Source organism: Cynocephalus volans, chromosome 1 (assembly GCF_027409185.1).
Source record: "Cynocephalus volans isolate mCynVol1 chromosome 1, mCynVol1.pri, whole genome shotgun sequence".
Taxonomy (NCBI): Eukaryota; Metazoa; Chordata; class Mammalia; order Dermoptera; family Cynocephalidae; genus Cynocephalus; species Cynocephalus volans.
Window position 1 is genome coordinate 26,789,118 of NC_084460.1, and position 21,370 is coordinate 26,810,487.

Here is a 21,370-nt window from a genome sequence, read left to right on the forward strand (position 1 = left end):
GTGGGAGCTAAAAATAAATAAATAAACTCTCACACACACACACACACCCCGTATTTCCTCGTGATTGGTTGCTGGATCCCGAGGCTTGGTCTCAGTCAGGTTAGATTTGGCTTCATAGGTATATGTTCTACTGCGGGAGGCCCATTATGTCTGATGGTCTCTCTGTGATGTGAGCAGACACTGATGATCATTTGCTACATCCATTCTTTCAATAGGGGTCTGCAAAATACTATATTCTAATTATTTTATTCTCTCTTTATTTGCTAGCTGGGACACTTCAATAGACAGAAATGTTCCCTCCTGAGCTACTTATGGTTACCCTGAGGAACAATTCACATAGGAAAGACAGGATGAATGCTTGTTTCTTCCCTTTTACTTATTAGTTGTAGAAAGATGAATTGTTTCCCTGTCACTTCCCAAAGAGAATGAGAGATTTTTACTTTTCTTTCACTGTCATTGTCATTATCATTTTTCGTGGTGGTAAGATTTAGTTTCTTTCTCTTTCTAGCTTGTGTTTTTGTTCTACCAGTGGGTTTTCTTCTTCCTTGTGTATTTGTCATAGGGATTATTGTTTTTTCGATTCCAGATGCAGAACTCCCTTGAGGAATTCTTACAGGTCTGTTCATGTGGTGCTGAAGTTCCACAGCTTTTGTTTGTCTGAAAAATACACTATTTCTCCCTCATTTCTGATGGATAGTCTTGCTGAGTATAGTATTCTTATCTGGAAGGTTTTTTCTTTTAGTATTTTGAATATATCATCGCATTTTCTTCTGGCCTGTAGAGTTTCTGTTGAGGAGTCTGCTGTTAGTCTGATAAGGGCTCCCTTAGAGGTGACTTGACTCTTTTCTCTTGCTTCTTTTAAGATTCCCTCTTTGTCTTTGAGATTTGCCAGTTTGACTACAATGTGTCTTGGAGAGGAGTTTTTGCGTTGAATCTGTTTGTGAATCTTTGAGCCTCCTGGAGTCTCTCCCCATACCTGGGAAGTTTTCTGTTATTTTTTGTTAAATAGGTTTTCCATGCCTTTTCTTTTCTCTTCCCCTTCTGCAACACCTATGATTCAAATGTTTGTGTGCGTAAGATTCTCTGCCAGCTCTCTTAGATTTTCTTCATTTTTTAAAATTCCTTTCTCCTTTTTTATTATTTATTTATTTATTTTGGTCTGCCTGGGTTATTTTGAAAAGACTATCTTCAAGATCAGAAATTCTTTCTTCTGCTTGTTCTAGCCTGCTGCTTAAGCTCTAGGTTGTGTTTTTTATTTCAATGAGTGAATCTTTCAGTTCCATGGGTTCTGTACATATTTTTTTAAGGTATTAATAACTTTGTAAATTTCCTCCTTCATGTCCTAGATTTTCTTTTCTCATTTCATTATGTTCTCTGAGTCATCTCGTATCTCAGTGACTTTCCTTAAGATTGTTGCTTGGAATTTTTTCTCAGTCATTTCAAGAGTTTCCTGCTCTATAAGATCTGGTATTTGAGTATTCCTGTATTCTTTTCATGGTGTCATGTTTTCTTGCAGTTTTGTATTTCTCGTATCTCTACACTGATGGCTGGTCATCTGTTAGAGCAGTTGTTTCTTCTATAATGCTGGGGTGGGCTTTGGGGAGACAGACATCTTCTTCTTTTTCCTGTCTCTGCTGGTGACTCCCCTTGTGTCAATGCAGTTGAGTGTCTGATAGGCCACTTCCATGGTGGCTATGGCTACTGCTGTGTCAGTGAGCTGATTTTGCAGCAGCTGTGGCTGTGGCAGTGGCTGTGGTGTATCACCCACATAGAATTGGTGATTTTGGCATGCTCCTTGCCTAATTCCATGTGGGGGGGGCTATCTTTGGCACCTGTCTAAGACCCTGGGCATGCCCCTTTCCTGTTTCCAAGGGAGGGAAGGCTGCCCTTGACTCCATGGCAGCCTTCTGTCATTGAAAAATTGTCCAAAAGTTTTGCCCACAATTTTTTAAGTTATTTGTTTTCTTTTTAATGCATTTTGAGATTTCTTTACATATTCTGGATATAAATCCTTTATCAGAAATATATTTTGCAAATATTTTCTCCAAGTCTGTGGCTTGATTTTTCATTACCTTAATAATATCTTCAGAAGAATAGAAACAATTCATTTTGACGGAATTCAATTTATCAATCTTTTCTCCTAAGAGTCATTTGTCCTACCTAAGAAATCTTGGCTTAAGTTATTTTTTTTAACTTAATGATAGTTCATGGATCTCTTTCCCCTACTATCCCACTTTTACTTGCTATTTAGTATTCTATCCCATGAAATTACTACAGTTTCCTATCCCATTCTAGAGGAGGAGGGTTCCAGGCAGAGAGCCTCTAAATCCCAAGACTGGATCTGTCGGTGCTTATTCAGGTTCAAATGACATCTTTCCAGAAAGACTGACCATCCTGTCTACAACAGCACACACATATATACCATATAGTATCCCATTTGGTGTCTGCCTCTCCCCTAGTCTGCCAGCTCCCTGAGGGCAGGGACCTCAAATAAATATTGCACATGGAGCATTGAGCATGGTGGTCTGGTGCACAGAGCGTCTCACTGAACAGGCACTGTGGTGAGTTGGAGGTTACCTTCATTGCCAGTTGTATCAGTCAGTATAAGTTAGGGTAGAAGTTTCTTAGGGCTTCCATAAGAAAATACCACAATCCAGGTGGCATAAAACAATACAAAGTGATTCTCTCACAGCTCTGGAGGCTAGAAGTCCAAAACCAAGGTCAGTCTCTGAGACTCTGGGTACAGTACTTTCTCACCTCTTCCTACTTTCTGGTGTTGCCATCAATCTTTGGAGAACATTGGCTTGAAGCTGCATCACTCCAGCCTCTACCTCCATCTTTACACGGTGTCTGCCCACACATCTTCACATCACCACCTTATAAGGACACCAGCTGCATTGGATTAAGGGTCCACCTTACTCCACTATGACCTCATCTTTACTAATAACATCTCCAAAGACCCTATATACATATAAGATCATATTCAGAGGTACTGAGGGCTAGGACCTCAACATGTATTTTGGGGGGATACAGTTCAACACATAGCAGATAGGTCAGGCTGCCATTATGAACAACCCCATACCAGAAAGATTTTATTCGTTCTCATGCTTCTTGTCCAGTGTGGGTATCAGGTAAGTCTCAGCTCATGGAAACCTCATAGGGACCAAGGCTCGCGGACTTCCGATCACTTGGTGATCTGAGGCTTCCAATTCTCTACAGTAGGTGAAGGAAGCACAGAGAATCACACAACCATTCTTAAAAACGTCCTCTCACATTCATCAGTCACAGCAAGGCACGTGGCCATGCCCAATTTCAAGACTGCAGTGCCTTCAAGGAGAGGAGACCTGGAAATCTTGGACAGCACCAAGGATGTTCACACAACCGCCATTACATACTGAGTGCTCACATTTGCATTTACATTTAAATACTGATACTTTCCAAAAACCTTGGAAGGATGAGTAAATTTTGGATAAAGGGCATCAAGGAGAAGCAAGAGGAAATGAGAAAGGTCATAGGTCACATCTAGGACCACTGGGACATGAAAGAGGAACCCCTGGGTCCTGAGTCCTCACCGTGTGACACTGACATGCACCATCTCATTCAATCTTCACAATGACATTGAGAAGTAGATATTATTTCCCCCCATTTTACTGAGGAGAAAACTGAGGCTCATCAACTTGCCCAAGGATCAGAGCCAGTAACTGGCTGAGAACAGGAAAAAGCGGACTGGAGCTGTGTCAGCTCCTGCTGTCTAACAAGCCTCCCCCAAAATGTAGTGGCTTCAAACAATACTCATTTACTTCTCACGTTTCTGTGGATCAGCTGGAGTATTCTCTCGATCTGGACCAGCTCAGCTGGCTTGGATGGTGATGGAGTTTGGATGTATTGTCTTCCCAGAACTCAGGTGGAAATTTGGCCCCCAATGTGGCAGTGTTGGAAGCTGTTTGAGTCACAGAGGCGGATGCCTCATGAATGGATTAATGCTCTCCCTGGGAGTTGAGGTAGTGAGTGAGTTCATGCTCTATTAGTTCCCCCAAGATTGGTTGTTTAAAAGACCCTGGCGCCTCCTCTCTCTCTCTCTCTTGCTTCCTTTTGCCATGTGATCTGCTTGTACCCACCGGCTGCCTGCCACTTTCTGCCATAAGTAGAAGCAGCCTGAGGTCCATGTGAGATGCAGCTGTCCCAGAATCGTAAGGCAAAAAAACCTCTGTTCTTTATAAATTACTCGGTCTCAGGTGTTCTGTTATAGCAACACAAAATGGACTAATACTGATGGGCTAGGATGGGCTCCCTCATGGATCTGGGGATTGCTTGGTATCAGCTGGATGACAGGTGACTTGGTCATGTGTGTCTCATCCCCAGCAGGCTAACTTGGGCTCATTCACATGGTGGTCACAGGGCCCCAGGTTACCAAGACAGTAAGTCCCAATGCACAGCCCTTTTCAAGCCTCTGCTTGCCTAACATTTGAGAATGTCCATTGGCCAAACCAAGTCGCATAGCCAAAGACAGACTCAAGGGAGTGGAGAAACAGACCCCGTCTCTTAACAGGAGGAGCTGCAAAGTCGCATTGCAAAAGAGCGTGCTTACAGGGATGGGAGGAATCCATGGTCAGTTTTGCAATCTACCACAAAAACAAACCCTGCTGTCCCACAATACGGAATCAGTTAAGAAAATCCCAGCAGTTTCCCAGGGGAGGCTTAGAGGCTTACAGCACCATTAAACATGTGTTTAGAATAATATTCTGCTGAGGAAAGTAGATTATAATATGTCATTAAGTAGGAAGAGCAGCCTACAAAATTACATGCAACATTTCTCAGCCATCAGAGTGGTACAAGGATAAAGCCTGACAATATCAAGGGATGGCAGGGGTGTGGAGCAATGGAAACCCTCATGCCCTACTGGTGGGAGGTAACTCAGTGCAGCCACTTGGAAGCACAATTTGCCATGTACTCAGGCTGGCAATGCAGATACCCCACATGCCAGAAGGAGCACCCTAGGCAACTATTGCTCAGTGGCACAGGGAGTCCCACGTAAGTTAGTAATCATGGCATCATTAGGAATAACAAAATAATTGAATTGAACTAAATATCCCTCTGCCAAAGGCTGGATAAATAAAGAGTGATATAATTACGTGATACAATGCTACACGACAGTGAAAAGAAAATGACTTTCGCACAAGATGTACTTGTGTAATTTAGATAGATCTGGAAAACATAGTGTGTAAACAGGACATTGCCTCCTGCATAACAGCATACATTTACATGGTGAGAACACAAAAATAGTATACGTTGTTTACATACTTATCAGTATATGTACCTATGGGCACAGAGGGAGAGAAAATGAGAGTGGGACGGAGTGATGAGTGATACCGTCACTACCTGTAATATTTCATTTCTTTAAAATTCTAGGACGAGGGCTGGCCGGTTGCACAGGTAGTTAGAGTGCGGTGTTGTAACACCAAGGTCAAGGGTTTGACTCCCCATACCAGACAGCTGCAAAAAATAAATAAATAAACTAAATAAAGTTTGTCGAAATAAATAAATAAATAAATAAAAATCTAGAACAAATATGCAAAATGTTGATATGTACCCATTGGGAATGATAAATATATGGGGCAAAATAAATTATCTTATATACTTCTCTGATTATTTTTCCCCCAGAAGATAAAATCCAAAATAAGTAAAGTAAAATTAAAAACCATTTAGAGAATGTTCCTTTGTTTTTTTGGCTAGAAAACCCATCAAAAAATATTGTGCACTACATGCATAGGAAAATGATTGGGAGAAAAAAACTCCAAAATGTAAACTGTGGTTTTTTCCTCTGGCTGGTAAGAACCCAAGCAACATTTATTATCTCCCTCTTGCCAATATGTATTATCTAACTCTTCTACCAGGGTCATGCTGTGATTGTTTAATAAAAACAAACAAAACACGGTGGGGCCTGTTGGTTCTCTGGGTCGCAGGTTCCTCTGGGCTTCCACAGGCCCCCAGGTTCCAAAACAGATCTACCCCCCGACTTCACCAGCTCTTTCTTCAACTCTTGGAGTGAGTGCTGGATGGGGCACACAGGCAGCTGAGCTCCCCAGGCCTGAAAAAGGACAGGGGAGGCTGGTAGCACAGGCTGGGTACAGTCAAGAGGGTAGGCGTCCCCTAACCTAGTCCCCTCAGCCTCTGAGGTGTCAGAGTCAGGACACTCCCATTGTTCAGAGGGTAAACTGAGGCCAAGGAGGCCCTAGGGAGAGACAGCATTGTCTGAGGCCTGTCTGGCTAGTACTGGGTGACATGGGACAAATCCCAGTGCATTTCTGAGCCAATTTCTCTGGCAGCCTCAATTTACATAATCCTCCTTCCCACTGCACCTTTATCTATCACAGGATCTGAACAACGTTTTCATGCAAAGAAAGGCTGGGTCTTTCCAATAACAGCAAGGATAATAATAACAGCTACCACCTATTGAGCACTTATGTGCTAAACACGTACCTGGCATCTTCTCATCCTGCCCTCCTTTGGCTGACTGCATTTTCCAAAAATGGCCACAAGGACATGCCCCATCCCACATGCTCTTCTGGAATCTTGCCACTCCCCATTGCATAAGTTCATTTCTGTTGCTTATAACAGAGTGCCTGAAACTAGGTAACAAGAAAACAAAATTCTTTTCTTATAGTTTGGAGGCTGGGAAATCCAAAGTTCAGGGAACACATCTGGTGAGGACCTTGATCTTGGTGACTTTCCACAGCAATGATATCACATGTCAACAATGGGCAGAACACGAGAGAGCTAACCAGCTAACATGCTCTCCTTAAAAAGCCATCAGAATCACCCCCATTATTCCATGAATGGACCAGTCCATTCACAACGGCACAGTCCTCACAATCTAATCACCTCTTAAAAGGCCCCACCTTTCAATTACCATACATAACAGGATTTCCCACCCTCTTAACACTGTTACAAGGGGGGTTAAGTTTCCAATACATGAACTTTGGGGAAACACTTATAACTCATAGCACCCACCAAGAGGTGGAGTCTCTTCCTCCTTCCCTTGAACTTGGGTGGGACCTTGCGACTGCCTCTGTGAATAGAATGCAGGGGCTTTTTTTTTTTTTTTTTTGTCTTTTTCATGACCAGTACTCAGCCAGTGAGTGCACCGGCCATTCCTATATAGGATCCCAACCCACGGCGGGAGCGTCACTGCGCTCCCAGCGCCGCACTCTCCCGAGTGCGCCACGGGCTCGGCCCAGGGGATTTGACCCTGCATTATTCATGAGGCTAGGACATAAAGGTCGTACACATTCTGTCCAACTCTCTGTCTTGAGGTGCTGGCCCTTGAAGTCAGCCACCATGCCGTAAGGAAGCCCTTGCAGCATAAAAAGGCCACATGTGGTTGTCCTGCAGATAGCCCCCACTGAGGTCTCAGATACATGAGTAGATGAGCTTTCAGATGACACCAGACCCAGCCTTAAGCTGTTCCTGCTGAGCTGTTCCCCATGGACCTGGCTAAAATTGTAGATTTGTCATTAAAATGATGATGCCATTGTCTTCACCCACTAAACGTTGGGCTACGTTGTTACACAAACTGGGAACTGAACAACACCCCCCAATCACCACCACCTTGCTGAGAGATTGTTCTCTCCATTTTATAGATGAGGAAACTGAGTCTCATCTATTAAGGGGAATCAACATTCAGTACCACAAATATGAGGCTCTTAATCACTGGGCCAATGTCACAGGGTGACCCCAAAGCCCAGATTCAGGATGCCTCTGATCCATCAGTTCTTTCATGGCTGTGGGTTTGGGTGGTTGAAAGGGTGGGGGGGGAAACAGCTGACAAACAGACTGCTGTCTTGGGTGAGAAGACTCGAAGGGACACCGTGCTGCTTCCTCCACAAGATTCATCTCCTAACTTCCTGGGCACACTGACAGGTCATCCCCCAGGGCTGTCAGCAGCGACAGAGCTTCCCGCCAGGACCTCACCAGGCTGCCATCAGTGGCTCTGGGAGATGCCCAGGTAAGGTCCTCAGGGAAACAGCACAGTGTGGGAGGCCTGGGTCTTGCTACAAGCTGCCCTGCTGGCCACCCTCAACTATCACCCTGGGTGCTGAAATGCATGAAACTGCAAAGGGAGGGGCAGAGGGAAGCGTTGGGTTGTGGGGATGACAGCCAGGAGTGGGAGACTCACACTGGTGACAATCCTCCTCTTTTGGGTTCTGATACCAGGGAGCCCAAATGGGGAAGTGGCCCTCCAGGAATGACCCCGTTTTCCCAGCCATCATTCCCAGGAGCAGGTTCCAGTGTGTGACTCTGGGTAAGTGGCCTGTCTCTCTAAGTATCAGTTTCCTAATGAGCTAAGCATGAGTTAAGGACCCATGGTGTCCTTGGTTACTCTGAGGCTCAACCAGCACAGAGGGGAAGTGGGTTCACTTGGTGAGTGGCCAGGAGGGAGGCAATGGGCACATGGGCAAGTGCTTTGTGCCACCAGCACCCATCCCCGTCTGGTCGCTCTGTCCCAGGTTTCCTTGAGGATCACCCTATCCCACACATTGTCTCCTTGGTTCCAATGAGCTTGACGCTGCTGCCACAAGCAGTGCTGGTGATGGTGGTGGGAACTGTCCTAGGATGAAACCAACAGAGAAAAATTAGGGCTTAGAACAGGAGAGACACTCCTAATATCATTTCAGCACCTGGATCTAGCCATGCCTGAAGCTAGATACCCCTAAACTCTGCACTCAGTTCCCTTTTTGGCCAAGCTATTTGAACAAGAGCCAAATTATAAAGATAAATATAAGTACACTCTTCACATTCTGCCTCTCTGGCAGCATCAGGCTGGCAAACGACATGGTTTGCTTTTGTATGTGGAGGAAAGACACTGACAACACAAACAGAAACTTCCTGCTGCCCCTGCCCTGGAGAGGAAAGGGTGACTTCTTCAGTCTCTGCTTTGGGACTGCAGCTCCAGCCCCCACCTGATGGTGAAGACCAGTCATCCAACAAACACTCCTGAGAACACCCCTAAGACAGGCAACAGACACAGAAATGGAAAGTTGCCCACTGCCCTGGAAGGGTGGTCAGTCCACGGGGGAATAACAGCCCACCAGCGAGCCTTAATAATATTACAGGGTAAGTGCTTTGGTGGGGGACGCATAGGGCGAGGACGTTGGGCTCACAGAGGAAGGGGCCCTACTCCCACTGAAGGAGGAGGGTCAGGTGAGAGAAGGCTTCCCAGAGGAGGTGATGCCTGAGATAAGACACAAAAGGCAGGCAGAAGGAAGCAGGTGACAACATATCAAAGGGAGTTTTCAAGCAGCAGCTATGGCAAGGGCACAGGTACTGAGGCTCAGAAGGCAGAGAGCACGTGTGAGAGTAGAACCAGTTCCCCATCAGCAGCTGCAAAGTTCCGGGGAGAGTGACATGGCTGGAGGCCAGATCCTGCAGGGATTCACAAAGCACGTAAAGAGTTTGGAGTTTGAAACTGAAAGGTCTTAAGCAAAGTATTGGAAGCTGGGTCTGTGTCTTAGAAACATCACTTTGGCTATGGCATCAAAGATGGATTAACAAGAGTTCAGTTCTGAGGCTGTTGCTCTCCCCTGGGTAGGAGATGAAGCACCGTGGCCTAAGGGAATGACAGTGGCTTTTTGCTCCCGCTTCTGGAGGCTGGGAAGTCCAAGATCAAGGAAGGTGCCAGCAGATTTGGTGTCTGGTAAGGGCCTAAGCTCTGCTTCATAGGTGGGACTTTCTTGCTCTGTCCTCCCATGGCAAAAAAAAAAAGGGCAGCTCTCTGGGGCCTCTTTTATAGGGGAATTACAGATGCTCCTCAACTTATAATGGCATTGCATCCACGTAAACCCAACGGATGTCAAAAACATTGGAAGTCAAGATGCATTTCTAACACCTAACCTACCCAACATCCTAGCTTAGCCCAGCCTACCTTAACCTTGCTCAGAATACTTCCATTAGCCTACAGTTGGGCAACACTGTCTAACACAAAGCCTATTTTATGATAAAGTATTGAACAGCTTATGTAAGCTATTGAATACTGCACTGAAAGTGAAAACAGGATGGTCGTATGGGTATTTAAAATACGGTTTCTACTGAATGCATATTGCTTTTGTACCATTGTGAAGTTGAAAAATCATGAATCGAACCACTGTTAAGTCAAGGACCATCTGTAGTCCCATTCACGAAGGTGAAGTCCTCACGACCTAATCACTCCTCAAAAGCCCCACCTTCTGATACCGTCACCTGCTGCTTAAGCTTCAACATGTGAATGGAGTAGTGGGGACACAACATTCAGACCATAGCAAGGGGTAATGATGATAGCTGTCATTCATTGGGCCCTGAGTGGCCATGGAAGAAGCCTGGCTGCCTGAAGCCACCATCCTGGAGACACCACTGAAGAGACCATGGGGGCACATCCAGGTGCTGACAGATGAGGGAAGAAGACTTTGCGATGACCCCAGCTCGGCACTGTCTCACTGCAACCTCATGACAAACGTGAGCAGAACTGCCGAGCTGAGCTGCTCCTGAATTCCTGAGCCACAGAAACCCTCAGAGATAAGACATGATTGTTTTTGTTTTCAGCCACTAAGCACTGGGGTGATTTGGCAGCCATAGTAACTGGAACTCTAATGAAAGGTGGGGACAGTGTGGTGGACAACAGTGCTCTGCACACACATAGAGCAGCAGCATATGCAAAGGCCCTGGGGTGAGAAGGAGTGGCTAAAATGGAGGTCACTCCTTACAGAGGTTGGCAGGACTGTCCGAGGTTTCCAGCCCTGGATAGGGCACAGGCAGGAGGGGGACACCAGCATGTCTACCGGTCACAGAACTCGTCTTCTGATCCTGCCTACATTCCTCCTGAGGATGGGTCAATCCTTCCCCTTTGTACAGAGTGCCATTAGCGTGATTACAGGGCCCATGTCTACTTAATGAAGCCAGGGCATGGACAGAAATCACACTCATTCTTTTATTCCCTTGATGAGGAAGATGAAATGCACCTTCTTGGGGGGAGCTCCCCAGTGTCTTCTTGGTGCCTCACAACAACCCCCCAGGGAGCTGCCACTGCTGTCTCCAGTGCACAGCTGCAGACACTGAGGCTGAGACAGGTGTGGGCCCCACCCCCTGCCAGGAGCGGGTGAGTGGGAGGAAGTGGCTCCAGGAGCAGCCTGGGAGCTGAGCCTGCTTGCTCTCCCCTGTTCCAGGTCAAGCCCTTCCAGCCTACGTGACTTTGGGCAAAGCACTCTCCTGGTCTGGGCCGGGTTCAGTTTTCTCCTCTCTAAAATGGGAAGGATATAAGTGCTGGCCTCATTGGAATGATCAAGCGGGTCCACCACTGAAACTGTAATGACGGCCATCATTTATCCACTCTGGGCTCATCTGTGCCAGGCACTGTGGTAAATTCTCGACCTGCAAACACACTTCCTCCTCGCAAGGTGGGACGTGGTGTGACCCCATTTACAGTGGAGGCGGTGGAGGCAGAGCTGGACAGGTGGAGCTCTGAGCACGTGGGGGACATGGCAAATGCTGGGTGCTGATAACCATCTGCTTTTCCTGTTCCTGCCAAAGCCACACGCCTGCTTTGATGTTCTCAGTCCCCCGGATGAGCGCCTCATTCACCGCTGGCCCCGAGCAGCCTGCCCAGTTCAAAACTCCACTAGGATTCGGGGGAAAGCAAGGGAGAGAAACAATACCAAAGTCCAACCTGGAGGCCACACTGGGAGAACAAGCGGGAGAGAGAAGTCGGCCCCGCTGAGCACCTGAGCACCCGGCTGAGCAACCAACTCCTGGGCACCTCCTGCCCAGTGACCACGGTCCCCAGAGCCATATCCCTGCCCTCGTGGTTGGGGGAGGGGAGGCACAGTAATAGCTGCAACAACAATAGAAAATAAAAGTATTTATTTAGTTCTCACCCTGCACCAGGACAGCTCTCACTTACGTAATTTTCCTGCCCTATGAAGCGGGTGGTACTATTGTTCTCACTCAAGAGGAAACGGAGGCACAGAGAGGTTAAGAGACTTACCCCAAGTCACACAGCTGGTAAGTGGTGAAGCCAGGATTTAAGCCAGTAAACTAGAAATTCCTCCGTCCCACGCCGAGGACTCACACGCATTCCTCATGCAAGAGATGGGGTTTACAGCTCAGGAAGGGGAGCCCCAGCAGGCGAAGCTGCCCACCCAGGGTCTCACGGCCTGCCCTGCGGCGTGGGATTTAGAACCAGCTGCCCCAGACTCCAGGCAGGGCTGACCAAGACACTGCCACGCCCCAAGCTCTTCTCCCCACAATTCTCCTCCCCCCACCATCCCCAGGCAGCCCCAGGACACGACAACTCTCATTACGGTCACAGACACAGAGCCAGGGCCACCCCAGGGCATAATGTCCCCCAGGCCCCAAAGGAGAAAGGAGGACAGGAAGCAACTCCTGCCTGGACACCCACTTCCCTACCTTGGAAGGACTTCCTGTGTCTCTAGAAATGACTGGATTTGCTGCCTCCTCCCCAGCCTCACCCCAGTGCCCCCTCCCCTCCCTCTGCTCTCAGGGGGTCACTTCTCTTGTTTTCCAAGTCCCCACGGGGAGGCAGGGATGGGGGTGGGAGGGTGGGAAGAGGAGGGAATTGGGAGGCATAAGGAGATGAAACCTGAGATCCAGACTTGGGGGGCAAGGGCTGTGGGTGGAGAGAAGGAGAGAGACAAGAGACAGAGACAGGAAGAAAGAGCTCAGATGGGGTCTGGTGTCTGCGTGTGAGCGAGTGTGCATGTGGGTCCGCCGTGGTGTGGTTTCTTTCCTCCCGTCTCACAGAGAGGTCAGGGCCCCTCTGCATGATCGGAGGTGCCACAGGTGAAGCAGGAGAAGCAAGGCACTGCAGGGACAGGGCAGCCTGGGGGCAGGAGGGAGGAGGAAGGGAAGGGGAGAGAACAGACATGACAGAGAGTCTGAGGGTGGGGGAGCAGGAGGCGGTGAGAGGAAGCCCAGCAGCTGTGGGATTCGCAGCAGGTATTAATAGCTGCCCAGACAGAGCAAACCAAACCAGTTTGCAGCTGCAGCTGATGTGTGGGCAGGACTGACACTGTCAGCCCAGAAGGCGACACTTCCTGGCTACGGCAGGGCAGTGGGCAGGCATAGCCCTGGGAGCTCTGACCAGGCACCCCTTGCCATCACCACACCTCTGGAGGCTCTCCTGGCCAGCTATGCTACTGGGCATCCTCCTCATGCTGGCCACCATTACTGTGGCACAATGGAAGGGACAGGAAGTGGGGGGGCACCACTGGATAAACCAAATCCAGCATGGCCAGTGCAGCTACACCTTCGTGCTGCCCGAGCCTCAGCCCTGCTTGCCAGAGCCTGAGGACTCAGGGGGCTCTAAAAGCCTCCCGAGGGACTCCCAGGACCCTGGGCTGCACCCTGGGGATGGACAGGCCCAGCGAGTGCGACAGCTGGAGCAGGTGCTGGAGAACAACACGCAGTGGCTACAGAAGGTAAGAGTGGGGCCCGCAGGGGCCAGAAAGCACCTTTGGGGTCCATCACGATTGGCTGGTGGAGCGTCCACCCCAGACGCCTTCCCTGGGGACAGAGGGCCAGGCTCTTATTTGGACAGAAAAAGAGAGGGGCAGGGCCTGAGGCCACACAGCAGAACAGGTCAGCGTCAGGACTGGACACCTGGCTACCTAACTGCCATTCATTCATGCATCCTACTGGAAGGCGTTGAGCAATGACCACAGGCCAGGTCCATCCTAGGTGCTGGGATACAGCAGTACGGAGAATAGTACCTCACCTTCCAACCAGTGTGGAACAGAGGCGTGAAAAAACATGCATCGTGTCAGATGGTGAAGCAAAATAAAAGATGGGAAAAGGGCAAGGAGTGGCCGGGGTGAGGGCTGAGGTCGGATAATTCGAGAGGCTGCCTCGGAGGAGACAGTAGGTGACAGAGCAGGCCATGTGGGCATTTGGGGGCAGGGTTCCCGCACAGGCCCCAACATGTGCAATGACTGCCAGAGGGAGCACGGGCGTGTGCCTGGGGGACAGCGAGGTGGCTGGTGTGGCAGGAGCAAAGAAAGAGAGGGACAAGGGGGTGTGGGAGAGTCCTGGACAGTGAGGCCAGAGCAGACCATGCAGGCCTTGGGGACCACTGGAAGGATGTTGGCTTTTGCTGTGAGTGTCATGGGCGCCATCACAGAGTATTGAGCAAGGATAGACATGCCTGGTTTGGTTTTAACAGAATAGACTGTAGGGAGCAGGGTGCACTCCGGGAGCCCAGGAGGAGGCCACTGAAGCCGCCAGGCATGAAGTGATGGAGGCCTGGAGCAGCACGAGGCTGGGAGGGGTGTAGTTGGTCAGATTCTGGAATATTCTCAAGGGGAAGCTGACTGGTGCTGCTGATGGATTGGAAATGGGGTGGCAGAGAGGAAGGAGTTGAGATTTGGGCCCAAGACCGCTGTAGGATCTCGGGTCACTCTTTCATTCTTCAGCAAATGCTCAGGGCACTGCTGTGGTTGAGGCACTGGGTACAGACGTGAAGGAGCAGGTCTGGCCCGGGGTGGGCATGGGAGAAGGGACAACGCCCTGTGGGGTCCTAGATGAGGCAGGACCCAGAAGCAGGAGCTGCCCAGGGATGAGAATGGGACCGGGAGACACGCTGGATGGTGGCTGTGAGGAGGGGGGAGTGAACCAATCATGGAGATTTAGACCTTATTCAGGGGCAGACAGGCTGGGCAGGCTCTGAGACTCGGAGGCCAGTGTATTCCCCCAGTGCCTCTTAGCGCAGCAGCCTCTGCTTAACCCCACGGTTTCCAGGTTGTTTAAGTCAGGTGCCCGATCACTAAAAAATCTCTGCTGCCCTGACACATGCATATTTATTTATTACATATGCACATGCACCACATTAATATAATATGTTTATGGTATGACACAAATGAACATGGAACCTTAGAAAGATGACATGAAATAGTATGAGTTCTGGGACTTTCCTTCTGTTTTCCAATGGATTCTCTTGTGCACACCCTGAGATTACCCGCCCCCAAGGTGGAGAGGCTGCACTACCCGCTTAGCCAACCTGTTCGCGCACACGCTCACGTGCACAGTCACACGCATGTTCACACACACGCACCCACCTCCTGTCTTCATTCCTGCCCCGACCACCGCCTCCAACCCTCACTACCATTTTCTCCTAGTCCCTTGCCCACCTGCCCCTCCACCCACCTTCCCTACAACCCTCCACCCTGCAAATCCCACCCCCCTGCCCCCCTTGAGGGAGCTCCTGGCCTCACACACCAGAGCCCACTCTGATGGGGGTGCCATGCTGTGCTGCAGTCTCTGTGAATCTCTTCAGTAGCTGTCTCCAAGTCCAGGGGACAAGGCCACCCTCGCCTCTTCCTCCTCGAGCCCCTTCTTTCCCCGCTCCTGGTCCTCCCACCAGAACACAGACCTCCAACTTCAGTGACAAACGGAGGAGAGAGGCCCCTCAGTCCGGCCCCACACCTGCAGAAGTGCCCGAGCATCCACTGTCCCCAAGGCCTTTCTTCCGGCTCGAGGGAAGGTTTCCCTCCCTGGGCTGAGGCCACTCTTCCCACCTAGGCTGAGGGTGCCCTCCCCTCCTAGCCCCTCAACGTCCTCAAGTCAGCCGTCCCCTCCTGTGTCTCCAACAGCCTCTCCCCCTCAGTGGCTCCTTGTCCTCAGCACTTAGTCGCACCTGGGTCACTCACATGTTAAGAAAGAAGGAGAAGGAGGGGGTAGGGGACTTTAGCCTCTGCTGCAGCCCATTTGAGCCCACAGATCTGCCTCTACTTCCCTTTACTCCTTACCCTAAGGTCACCTCCCATCCCGTAGTTCCCAAATCCTACAGCCACAGGTCAGCTGTCATCCTACTTGACCTCTTGACACACTTTCTTTTGGTGACCAGCACCATCCTTCTGGAACCGCCTCCATCAGCAAGCCCCCCTCTAGAAAACACACCTACTCCACGACTTTCCCTATCCCCGCCCTGGACTGGCCACCTCTGTCTGCTGCCTGGATGGTTATCACAGCCATCACCTCAGCTCCCTGCTTCTGCTCTGGACCCTCCATTCTCCACTCAGCAAACAAAGGGATCCCCATTAAAACCTAAGTCACACCTTGTCCCTCTTCCAAGGGCCCCCATCTCATTGGAATAAAAGCAAAACTCCTTACTCCCTGGAATGCCTCTCTCCCAGAGGCCCATGTGGCTCACCCTGACCACCTTTTGGTCCCTGCTCCTGTGCCTACTCCTGAGGGCGGCTCTCCCTGCCAGCCTGTCTAGAATAGCCACCTGCTTCTGTCACCTTCTGTCCCTTCACCCAGCTCTGTTGCTACTGTTGTTTTCCTTGACACTTATCTCCACCTGATGCTCTTAGAAGCATTTCTTTTGCTCTGTGAGCTCCCAGAGGGCAGGTGCACATCTGCTGTGTCCACTACTGGGTTCCCAGGGCCTGGAACAGTGCCTGACACAGAGTAGGTGCTTAGTAAGTGTCTGGAGAGTGAATGAATGCATCAGTGCACGGATGTCCTTCCGGAATCTCGGGCCCTTCCTCTCTGTCCTGCTCCACAATAGCACCATTGGCATCTGATGACATCCTGAGCCCCACACCCCGACCCCGACTCCGCCACCCACACATCTGCCCTCTGAGGGCGCGTGGGTGTCTCGACTCCGAAGCTGCCTGAGGCCCACCTCCTCCTCCCTCCCCTCCACGCAGGCTCCTCCTGCCCCCCTCTCTGCTGAGCGTATTACACCACCCAGTCTCCTCGGCCCACCTCACCCCATGCAGCATGTCCCATCCGTCCTGTCTCCTTGGCTTCTGTCACCCATCTCCGTCTCTCCCTGACCGCTGCCCTGACTTGGGCCTCATCATCTGTCACTTGGGTGTCGTCACCTCCCAGCTGGCACCCCTACCCCTAGTCACACACTCTCATTTATTGAGTGCCCTGGGTGCCTGGCGATGGAGAGACACTGGCTGAGTCAGCAGATGGATTTGAGCTGATGGCTTTAGAGTCAGAAGCCCAGCTGCTCAGCCTGTGGTGGAAGGTCCTCTCTAGGCGTCCATCCACCTAGCCTCACCTTCCTGGGCATGGTCACATCCACCATAGAGCGTCAGGAGGCCGAAGAGCACTGATTGGGAAGTCCAGCTGACCTGAGTCCACATTCTAGCCTCAGCGCTCACTTATCACATAGTTATGTATGAAGGAGCCTCGGTTTCCCCATCCGCAAAATGGAGAAAAAAGTGTATGTCAGGAGATGGCTGGGAGACTAGTGAGATCACTCACACGCCACCCTCAGCCTGCCGCCTGGCTGCGTGCTTCATAAAAACCTGTGGCAGCTCACCTGGGCAGGAACACAGTCATTTGTTGGGCTTTTATCAATTTGGCATAATCACAGCTCTGAGTCCCTGCACCACTGGGCAGGGAAGCTCAGTCTTGGTTGAGTCAGTCCAAGGGTTGCAGGTATGATTGGGGCTGGGAATGTCGCCTATCAGTGCTGGTGTTCTCAGGGGGTCCCCAATCCTGCTCAGTCTCTGGTGAGGTCCAAGCAGGTATCTGCCATACCATCTCACGGGTAAGGAGCCTTTTGGTTTGAGCATCCGTTTCATGCCCTTGGGTGTTCCGGTCACTGCCAGGTCACACTGCCTGCGGAGCCTGCCACATGATCAGACCCACTTTCCCTGGGTCTGTCACCTCCTTTGGGCAGCTGCATAGCCTGGAAGGTAGAGCCCCGACTCGGGCCCAGCTGTTGGGATGTGAGACCCACTTCTGCTCCTTCCTAGCTGTGTGACCTGGGGCACGTTGCTTCACTTCTCTGTGCCTCTGTTTCCTCTCCTACAAAATGAGCTGACGAGACTACCTTCCTCCATGAGGATCTAATGAGATGAACTCCTTGGCCGGTGCCAGGCTGGCATAAACTCTCAGGAAAAGTTGGCTATTTCTGTTAAAAGCTCTCCCTGAAAATAGAGACATGGGTCCTGAAATTCTTGGGTCCCATCAGGTGGCACATGTGACCTCTGGCTCATTTGGACAATCATCTCTCTGCCTCCGACTCTCTCTGGCCAGAGTTGGGGACACTTGCTAGCTTTTGCAGCTGTGGCTGTGACCTTACTCTGGTTCCTCTCTTGCTCCAGATATTTCTGAGTCTCTGAAATCCAAAGCGTTCTTTTCGGCTTGTGCTGAAATATCCTAGAAGAGACAAAAAATGAGTTTCAAATCAAATATTCTTGTCTGATAGCATCATCATCATCACCATCATGACTGTAGCCATTAGGGATGATCAAGCTGTCAGTGGGATTCTGTTCACTGGACAGACACAGGGGAGACCCTCCCTGTTGCGAGCCCCCAGTGCCCAATAGCTGCTGAGCCGGGGCCACAACTCCCCCAACCCCTCGCCCCGAGTATTCCCCCAACAAGCAGGAGAGGAAACTGAGGCCAGAGAGGGAAAGTGACTCCCCAGAGTCACGTAGACGTGAGAACTCTCCTGGATTCCCACTCCGAACTGCAGGTTCTTTCTGCTGCCTCTGGGAGGGGTCAAGGAGGCAGGAGAGGCAAGACATGGAGAGAATGGGCTGCTCCCTTCTGCCTCGGAATTTCCAGGTCCCCGGATCCCACTGTGTCCTCCAGCTCTCAGCTGGCGGTGTCCTGCCTGTGCTCAGAGTGCTTGGGGTAGGGGGACCCCAGCCTCGCCTCTCCCCCTCCCCTCTTCCTCACTCTCCTCCCGCCCCGCCCCCTCCCCTTCCATCCTTCTCCCTGCTCCCCCACCTTCCTCCTCTCTCTCTGTCTGGAAAGCCCCTGCCCTGGTGTCTCACATCTGGAGTCAGCCATGCACCAGGCCATGGGTGGGCTGCACATCAGCTCTGGGCTCGGCTCCGCCCCCTCATCTGGGTGAAAAGCAGCAGTCAGGAAAGGGGAGGGGTGGGGGACAGACCCGCTGCAGTGCAGGCTTCCCCAGTGTTCAGTCACACGGCCTCCTGGGTCCACAGGGGACCAGCTCCAGGACCCAGTGCCAGCCCTTCACACAATGCTGTCTTTGGGAGGTGGGAAGGACCTATTCCTAATGACGTTTGATGTGAGGTTCAGAGAACCAGAACAGGTAAAGCATCTGCCCGTAGCAGGTGCTCAGTAAAGGCTCCCTCTTGTCACTGTCATTCCCCGAGTTACCTCAGGTCTCCTTGCCAGGAAGTGCCATCCCCCTGTGTCCCCACAGAACAACCCATTCTACAGATCAGGAGAATGAGGAAAACCAGGGCCAGACATAAGCCCACCACCCCCACCACCTGAGGCAGCCCATCTTCCCCGGGTCTCAAGGGTCCTGAGGCAGGACAGATGCCACTCTGGAAACTGTGGGGCCCTCTGCTCTCTCTCCTGACGAGAGCAACAGCTGGCCGGAGGTCCATGACAGCTTTCTCTCTGCCTGTTTCCTTGGCTGTCTCTCCCTTCTCAATGTCTATGTCCTTCTGCTTCTCTCTGCCTCTCAATCCTGTGTGTCTCTGGGTGTCCTCTTGTGGTGGCCATAACTCACTGCTGCTAACTCTCTGGGTGTCTCTGTCTCTCTCTGTTTCTCCCTCTTGTCTGACAAGCTCTCTGAGCCTCTCCCTCCCTGGGTGTCCACTCTGGAAGACTCAGGACACATCGGTCACCTCCCAGCCAGGCCACTGAGCTGAGGCCTCCTTCTCTCCCTCTTTTGCACCCAAAGCCAAGCGGGGGTGGGTCAGAGGCTGGGCAGGGGTCTCCCAAACTGGCACCACCCCAGCCTCTGGAGCTCACTCCAGGTCTCTGACACCAAATCTTAGAATAACTCAGCCTCTCAGAACAGTGATTGTGAGGCTATGCCTAGCTGGTCATGGGCCAAGGGAGCATCAGGGGGAGCCCAGCCCAAGACCCTCCCAAACTGACCTGGGGCTCCCAGCTGTCCCAGCCTCTCCAGGCTGGCTGTAAATTCTTTTCTTTTTGGGATTTCAGTTACCCAAACAAGAAGGAATCTCTGTTGCCCAACAAAATATCTTGAGGTCTGATTTCCTAACCTCACTGCTGGCACATCTCTAAGCAGTTTGGAATGGGGGGATGGGTTAGGAAGAACAGCATCTGCTTCTTAGAGGAATGGGGCTGTTTTTCCAAGAAGCGTCCTTGAAGAGGCTGTTACCAATGTTCTGAGCCTGGGAATGACTAGCTAGCTGTCCCCGGGGAAGGTTGCAGTAACAGCACCTGCAGACCCCCTGGAGGCCTCCCCAGAGGACAGATTTATCTGCTCAGGTGGCTTGGCAATGCCAGCACACATGGTTCTGCCTCTCACCTCCCCTGCCTTAGAGCTCAGCTTGGCTGGGATGAGCGTGGACCTGCTCCCTCTTCTCCTCCTTGGGCAGAAATGGGAGAAAACAGGCCCCAGGTCTGCTCCCAGGCTGCACCTCCAGCCAGACTCTGCCCTGGGATCATTTGCGTAACCTCAGAGTCAGCTCTGACTTGTCTGGACAGACCCTGAGCGTGGCTGTGGTGCCTGGGGCAGCCTTAGCTGGGGTCAGGAGGTCAGGTCCTGAGGGTACCGCTAACCAGCTGTGGGACCCTGTGGAAGCCACCTACATCAACTGGCTCCTCTGTAGAGTGGAACTCAGAATGCTCCCTGCCTCCCGGAGTGAGTGTGTGATAAGGAAAAATAGCAGAATTTCTGGCAAGCATTTATTGAGCACTTACTATGTGCCACACACTGTCCTATGTGCTTTGTGAGGATTAATATATTTAATTCTTGTCTATGAACAGATGAGGAAACTGAGGCACCAGCAGGCTAGGTGACTTGCCCAGGGTCACACAGCCAGGAAGGGTGTGGTCAGATTTAAACTCAGGCCACCTGATGCCAGGACCCATGATCTCAGCACTTAGGCCAGTTTCCTGGCTAATAACCAGACACATCCATTGTGGGTGGGTCCCTGCCCACTTAGCTGGAGCCTGGGGAACACAGTGGGCCCTGGCCACCAGAGGGGAGACTCATGGCTGCTAGATTTTCCCTTCTGCCGGGAGCCACTCAGTCAAGGAGGGCTTCTCTAGATTCTTCTTCCAGAGATCTCAGGCATCTCCTCAATGAGTAGTGGTAGCCCTTAAATGCTGGCAGGGGCCTCCAGCACCTCTGTCTGGGTGTCCTCGCAATCACACCCCCATCTCGGCTCAGGGCCTGAGGGTGACCCCCAAAGAGGCTGAATGTAGGTCCTCGGGCCCAACTCACTCAATTCGAATGCTGCCTCTACTGCTTGACAGCTGTGTTTCTCAGTCACTCTGCCACTCTGTGCCTCAGTTTCCTTCTGTGTGAAATGGGGACACTGACAGAAGCGACTTTTCAGGTTATCGTGGAGATGACATGAGCTGACACACATGCAGGGCTCACTGCAACACCTGGCGTAGA

General features: G+C 50.9%; 1 protein-coding gene across 1 annotated transcript in view; it reads left to right on the forward strand.

Annotated features, from left to right (window-relative positions):
• The first annotated feature begins 10,341 nt into the window (after positions 1 to 10,341).
• Positions 10,342 to 21,370, forward strand: part of LOC134371410 (angiopoietin-4-like) — a 44,138-nt gene continuing 33,109 nt past the window's right edge. The window contains exons 1-4 of the mRNA XM_063088288.1: positions 10,342 to 10,488; positions 11,046 to 11,128; positions 11,560 to 11,732; positions 13,177 to 13,466. Coding sequence (XP_062944358.1) covers positions 10,342 to 10,488; positions 11,046 to 11,128; positions 11,560 to 11,732; positions 13,177 to 13,466 — 693 coding nt within the window. The remainder of the gene's footprint in view (positions 10,489 to 11,045; positions 11,129 to 11,559; positions 11,733 to 13,176; positions 13,467 to 21,370) is intronic.